This window comes from Bidens hawaiensis, unplaced genomic scaffold (assembly GCF_021521415.1).
Source record: "Bidens hawaiensis isolate Kalapana, Puna unplaced genomic scaffold, B.hawaiensis_p1.1 tig00001236_1, whole genome shotgun sequence".
Taxonomy (NCBI): domain Eukaryota; kingdom Viridiplantae; phylum Streptophyta; class Magnoliopsida; order Asterales; family Asteraceae; genus Bidens; species Bidens hawaiensis.
The window spans coordinates 521960-529705 of record NW_027491070.1 but is presented as its reverse complement, the minus strand read 5'-3'; the positions used below and the strand labels follow the sequence as shown (position 1 = coordinate 529705).

The following is a 7746-nucleotide window of genomic DNA, read 5'->3' as shown; positions in this document are numbered from 1 at the left end:
TTTGATAACTACAATTTACTCACTATCATTCTTTTGGTCCATGGATTGTATGTAGGTTAGTTAGCCCATTACTTTATTTAGGAGAACCATTTTATCCTTTACGTAATAACATAAGAAAATTAAAATGCTCCTAAAGTGGATATGGATCCGATTTGACATCTAACTTGAAATAAATAATGTAAAAATAAAATATAGTTTCACTAACATCGATTTTTGGTTTCGTGCTTGTAATATCTCTTTATATCTCCTTTGATCTTTCGTGTTTAATATTTCATCTTTACTGATTTTTTTTATTATATGGTTTTAACACGTTGCGCATTGAACCTAGACTTATTTTAAAATTCAGAATAGACGTTTATTTTGAATTTGTTTTACTTTTAAATTTTATATTATGGTTTTAAAATTCAGGTTGGTGCATGATTTGTAGAGGAAAAAATAGTATAATGCATCCCCGGGCAAGATGAGAGAGAGGGGAACACAAAAAGTCGTTACACAGAACGGATAAGGCGTGAATAAGGCCGACAACCAACACGGGCTGAAGAGGGCCGATAACAAACCAATATTTGATGGCAAAAATGATGAAGATCGAAAGGAGTGGAGGGGGAGAAGAGAAGAAGATAATAACATTAAGGCTCTCAAACCGAATATAAAATAACATATGTAAATAATATGTAAATAACGTTATAAATTTGTAAATGTGTCTCGCAATTCTTGTTTTGTATGGCATTCTTCGATTTAATATTATCTACAATAATTTCACATAAAATAAAATTTATAGGAATCCCACACCCGCCGCTTGATGTAATGATTTTGCTTGTTTTCGGGGGGTTTAAATCGAGTCAAAAGTATATCAATATTCCAATCATGGCCTTTTAAAAGGAGGGTACAAAAAAAATATAAGTGGGATTTGCTTGTAGTGGAGCTTTCAACAAAAGCGTTATTTTCCCATTATATTTTCTAACAATTTTTATTAAAAAAAACAAATATTCATTATTATGTATAAGGCTAATCGTTCTGGCTAACGGATGGGTGCCATCAGTCCTAATCAGCTAGAAGTGAGGGCGCCAAACACCATGCCGGAGTGATTAATGGGGCGCTATGAGGCGGTAAGAGGGAGGGCCGATGTGGATTTTCTACTATACGTGGATGTTTAGATATTTATGACAGCAATAAAAGTTTTATAATAAAGATTAGATTGATAATTATTGGTTTGAAATTGTAAAGTTAAAATATCATCTAAAAAGTAGTATAAATTTTAAAGAGATTTTTTTGTTGGGGTAAAAATTTTGTAGAGAATTTTTATAAAGTTTATAAAAAATAACACATTTTATATAATAAAAGTGTGAAACAAAAATAATTGAAAGTATCTTTCATAAAATTATGTTTTCCAACATGTTCTGGGTTTTGAAAAGGTAAACATTTATATTTTGATTTAAGACCTTACCAAATAGGTATTTATACGTAATGTGTGTGCTCATTATACGATGAATCTTCCCACACGTAGACTCAACTCTCTCAGTCTCTTGTATAGTTAAACTTTGATTTTTAATGCTTATTAAAGTTATGTCTATTCTCTTTATACACATTTTGAGAGAAATCAAAGACTTAAAAAGATGTGTTTGTATTTTGTAAGACTCATAACATATGTAATTAAATGATTACGTTGTATCTTTGATTGGTGGTGATCAGTATCAATATTTTTGGATAATTTTAAAGGTGATCATGATCTTAATTACTTGGAAGAGAAGTAGTCAGTGATACCTCCCAAAGACATATTTGGAGAAGTTATTGTGAAACACTATCAAGCTTAGTTGTAAGATAAATTGTTCATTATATGTACTTAATTATTATACATATGATGGTGCACTTATTTCACACTCAATGTTAATAATCATGAGAACCATACACAAAACGTGTTTATTGAACATTGTTAAATTAGAAAAGACAAGTCTAAATCAAAGTAGAACATCTGATTTATAGAACATTTCATAACTTTACAAGGTAAAATAAACCTACATAATATAACATATTTTGATTTTGTTAGGGAGATTCGTACCCATGAATCCCTCATCCTTTTCTTCTATACCAACCCCACCCCCTTCTTTTTCATCTATCACCAAACACACTCTTAAACTCTTTACTCCTTTCCCCCCATTTTTCACCATTTCTAAGCTTGTTTGAAAAACCTCTTTTAGCCATTTTTCAAACAAGCCATTCAAGTATACCCCACACCCAAACAAAACTTCATCTAACAACACCTCTTCCAATTTTAAATCAAATTCTGTACTCCCAAACACCCCCTCAAACACCCCTTTCATCTTGAACATAAAACTCTCCCTCATCAAGCTATCTCGAGCCGGAGAAAGGTCAAACACGAGTTGGGTTTTCACCGTTTCGAGAAACCCCGGTGGATTTTGAGGACTTCCATCCATTTCGCGTGTCAAATCACTCGAATTCGGGCTAAGTTCTAGAATGTTTTTGTTGTTTTCATCTTCTTGCGCCTCGGCTTTGATGTTGAGATCAAGAGTGTTTGAGCTTGATTGCCTAGACAAATCTTTCTTTATTTCGCCCTCTTCGATCCTTGGAACTTTCCTCTTATTTAGTTCGTCGAAATCCCACTTGGGTTTTCGCTTTTGATCAGTTTCCAAAGTGGGATTCATCTCATTCACAACCAGTTTCATTTGAGTCGGAGTAATTCTACTACCTTTTACATCATCAAGATGATCACAACCCTTGCTCAAAATGAAAATTATTTCACCATGATCTCCAAACTTACCCTTATCAAATCCATCCTTGAATGATTTCAAAACATCTCCATCTCCATACTCAGCATCTTCCACCAACACAACAACATTTTCTTGATCTTTCAATGCCCTTTTAAGATTTTCCCATTTGTGAACTGGACCACGCATGTTAACACGCAAAAGCGAGTCACTTGAGCCAAACATTGCCTTCGCAATCGCCATTGCCAGTCTTCTCTTCCCTATAATGTCATTCCCCTCAATCAAGAAGCAAGAATCTTTCTTTGTAGATTTAGAAGACGACGAACTCATCAAAATATCGACAATTGAGTGCATTTTCTCAGAATGCCATGGCACATTTTCTTGCAAACAATTATAAACATCTTGTTGTCTGGACAAATCCGGGACCGAATTCCCAAGACCGAGTGTGATTTTGACTTCCTTGTCATCTTCTCTACTCTTGAGACAATCCAAGTTTGGTTCTTGATCAAGTTTTGGATGATTTGTCGGGCTAAAACTGAGATCGATGTGACACGATTGTTGTCGTCTGAATCGGGGATAAGAACGCTCTCCGCTACCGGTTTGAGGCTTCAATGTGTCGCCAAAAGAGATTGAGTTGGATTCGATATGATTTTTAGGCCAAAAAGGATTGGTGTAGCTTTTTGCGACGGACCCTTGATTCTCGTTGCTAATTAAAGATGATGAATTCATGTAGTTCTTGTTTAGATTGTGTCTTCCTTGGTGTAGGCTTTGACATAGTCTGTTCCATTTCCTTCTCAACTCAACTAAGTTATCCTGCAAATTCGTTAAAATTAAATTTTGAACACTAAAATTTTAAGGAAAAAAAAACCTTAATCATTTATTTACTTTTTATTACTGGTTCATATTTTATAAATTTGTATTTAAAAAATACAAACGTGTACCATCAAACTAATTTGTTTCTATATACATATTTATTTTTTTAACAGTTTATCTACACATAAGTTATGCCAAAGTAATATTTACCTACAAATGTGTGAATTTTTTATAAATATACATATAGTAATTTTAATACTTAGTTTGTTAATTTCATGAAAATTAATAAATATTTTATTTTAATTTAAATTAAAATATTACAAATATTTATGATTTAATTTGTAACACATGTTTTGAAAAAAAAATATCCAAATTTTGTTAGCTAATCAATAGTTTTGCGGTCGAGTGTTTCGCTGCAAAAAGAATTTTAGGACCATTATATATGGAAGGTAATGTTTTTGTAATACATAATCATGAATGCCATGATCATACCTTGTGAGAAGTGGATGAATGTGTTGTAGGGTGAAGCCAAAAGGGTAGAACCGTGGAGGTCCTAGTCGAAGTGGCGGCTGCCGCAGCAGCTGCTTCTTTTTCGTAATTAGAGTTGCATTCTCCACAACAACTCATGACCAACATATCATCATCTCCTTCGTCTTTAGCACTTAGCAATGGCTTCCTTTCCATAGTGTCCTCACATGTCTTGTTAGACAAATTAACTCTTGATTCATGCCCACTACAAAACACCATTAATAGAGACTAATTTAGAGAGAACATGAAGATTATTATTATTATATAAATTACACTCATTTTTCTCGTCTTGGTTATTAAAGAATAAGAAGATAAATGAAAGTAATACAAAGACACTAAATGACATTATTTATTATTATGTATTTATGTTTTATAAAGTAATATAAATTCTTCAAATGGTCAATGAGGAGTAAAAGCAGTGAGAAACTATAGACTATTCTATGAATAAAAATCGTTAAATGTAAGTATTAAAACTTTGAAATGGTTAAGGACAAAGAAGGAGTAACTTTTGACTAAAATACAAATCAAGATAAGGAAAAAATCCAACTTTTCTTGTTTTCAAGGGATTATGTTCTAAACTATTGTCGGATTTATCCTAATGTTTTGTATGGTAGTTGAACTTTGATGTCCCGATTTGGTAAACTTAATAAACTGATTTTTTTATATATTAAACTAATTATTAATATACTTTATTACATATTCCATATTAGTCACTAGTAATGAAGAAATAAAATACATATTATTGAGTTTCATGACTTAATTAACACATCACAACCTGGTTGTTGATGCAAAACGTTATAACAATTGTGAAAAATTTATAACAAATTAAGGTTATATACTTATAATATCTCTTATTTGTGCCTTCTATATATAAATAAATATATAAATAATCAAATTAGTCATTGTCCTACTTTTCTGTTCAATCAGAAAATATGTCTCAGTAATTAGAATAAAGACAAAAATCAAAAAGGCAAAAGAAAAAAGGAAAAACAACAAAGACTGTCTCCTCTTCCCAACCTTACTTTTTTCAGTGTCAGCATGCTCTAATCCCATGCCTTTGTACTCAGAAACAAGAATGTTTTTAACTACAAACTCAAAACAGCATTCTGATCTAACAACTCTTCACTTAAATAACTCCCGAATATGTTTTTTCACATGTTAACCAATTAAGTACACTCAAAATAATAATAATAATAAATAAATAAATAACCAATTAACTAACTCAATAATAATAATAATAATAATAATAATAATAATAATAATAATAATAATAATAATAAACAAATGTTTACCCGGTTGTGTTTGCATTGAGACTCAACCCAAGTCCACCAGAAGGAAGTGAAACAGCTTGAAGACTCCATTGAACCTCAAGAGAAGGCATTTTCATCTTGTTTTTCATGAATGTTTGATAATTTGAAGTCCCAATTAACCAAACTTTATTAGTGACACTAAACTGTGAAATCAACCTCCCAATTTCTACAACAAGATGATCCACAGGACTATAAACATTTACTCCTCTCTCACTCTCATCCACTGTCCATTTCAAATCACCTGCATATATGATCACACCATCTCCTGTTGATAACAAAGACTCAACTTTCCTTCTCAAATCTGCTAAATTCATCTCAACTTCTTCCCTTTTCATGAACCTTAAGGGCAATGATGAGAATTGAAACTTGATGAAATGAGCATGTTTAAGCTCATTTGGGACATCTCCTCTCTCCACCTTCCCCATTAACTCAATCACAACTCCTTCGGTTATCAATAAACCATCGCCTACTATAACCGTGTTTTTTCTTGATTTTTTTCCTAGTAACACTTCTATGACCAAGTTGACATCTTTTTTCAAAGAAATATCTGGTTTTGGAGAAGGGTTTTGGTCAGAAAAGTGATTCAAGAAATGTGTTTGCCAAAAGTTAGGGTTTTGATGAGTATGATGAATATTATGATGATGGATATTATTATGAAAATGATTAAGATGATGGTTGAATTGGTGATCAGAGTTTGGTGAAGAAGGAGATGAGTAAACACCACCACCAGAGCCACTACTAAAGAACACTCTAGGAGTAGAACTAGAAGAAAAATCTTCTAAGTTGGATTTAACAGCAGTGCTTGAGAAGCCAGCTTCTCTCATAACCCTACTAACACTAGGGTCATCAAGAATAGAAAGAATAAGCTGCTCAAGTTCAACTTTAATAGCCAATAAAGGTGGATTCTCCTGATGAGTTTGAGCAGCAGCAGCTTGTTGTTGGTTCTCAATACACCCTCTTCTCTGATGAGCTTGAGCTCTCTTGAGTGCAGCAATGAGAGCATTAGAAAGTGAAGGTTGACCATGAAGTAATGGTCCAGGTGTGGTTGGAAGCCTGTTGAGAGCCACATTGAAACAAAGCTCAAGTGCCCTACAATGAAGAGGTGGTGGAGTAGTTGAAGAGTTGTTTTGTGATTTGATGCAAGCTCTTCTAAGAACACTGGCTCTTGAACTCATGAGAAGAGTAGCAGCCACATGAAGAGGGGTGACCTGAGCATGGCCCCTTCTTCTTGCAAGGCTAAGAGAGTGCTTCAACACAGAAGCAGCCTCTTTTGTTAGTGTCTGTTGTACAGTACAACCCCCTGAGCGCATCACTTGGCTACAACACCCAACCCCCCACACCAAGAATATGAATAAACCCTAGCTATGGTGATTAACTTTCTTGAAACAAACAAGCTACCCCCACCCTCTTAATATTATTGCTCAAGATTGCAAAATTAGGGTTGTTTAGCATATGCTATATATATGTATATATATATATCTTTCTTGAAGTGAAAACCCTACTACTTTCTCTCTCTAAATGGGAAGGAGGTTAGGATATAGTAGAAGCATGTATGAATGTAGGATATAAGAAGGTTATATATATATATATATATATATATATACTTGAAGGGTGTTTAAAAATACATACTAGCTACCTCCTAGTTACATGATGATCAGTTTCTTTAACTTTTTGAATTTATTTTCTTGGTGGGATAAATATGTGTGGTCATATTATTGGGATTTCTTTTTGTTGTGGGTACAACTTTTGATGCATATGGTACTCTTTAATGAAGCGGTACTTCCTCTGGCATTAGCAAAAGTTCCCATGCAATCGCCTTTTTTGTTTTGGCTTTTGTGAATTCTCATTCAATTGCTTTTTTTTTTAATGTTTTAAGTTTACTTAAAACTATCAAAAAGTAATATTTTGGGAATTCAGATTTAATTGGATGATTTTCTTTTTCTTTGTCTACAACAAAATGAAGACTTTTTCTTTAGATCTTAGATTTAAATTTTCATATGTAGGAGGGGAGAAAGAAATAGAAGGAAGTAAGTTATGTACTCACAAATTTTATTAAAATAAAAATATAATAAATTAATCATACTTGTTTTTAATTTTAAATGACAATGTCATCATTATTTTGATGAGGTAAAAGTTTTATCTTAAGTTTATCTAAAATTATCTTTAGTTTGATTTAGCCGGTTTAAATCTCACTCATACGACATATTCCTGGGTTTAAGCTTGAACGAAACACCAATAGGTGGATTAGTCCACATGACCGAACCCCTAAAGAGTTTACCAGGAGTGTCAAGTCTTCGTCGTTTAAAAGAGAAACTAATGACAATATAAATCAGACATGGAAACCATGCGATTCATGAAAAACCATATCTGTG

The 7746-nt window shown here is 32.8% G+C and overlaps 1 protein-coding gene across 1 annotated transcript; it reads right to left on the bottom strand.

The window, feature by feature from the left end:
* Nucleotides 1-1930: 1930 nt before the first annotated feature.
* Nucleotides 1931-6936, bottom strand: LOC143568355 (protein SMAX1-LIKE 4-like). The gene is made up of 3 exons (XM_077054526.1): nucleotides 5357-6936; nucleotides 4029-4269; nucleotides 1931-3536 (listed from the first exon to the last, which is right to left on the bottom strand). Exons 1-3 carry the CDS (start codon nucleotides 6682-6684, stop codon nucleotides 2013-2015), a joined length of 3093 nt encoding a protein of 1030 aa, XP_076910641.1. The 5' UTR covers nucleotides 6685-6936; the 3' UTR covers nucleotides 1931-2012.
* Between the last annotated feature and the right edge of the window lie 810 nt (nucleotides 6937-7746).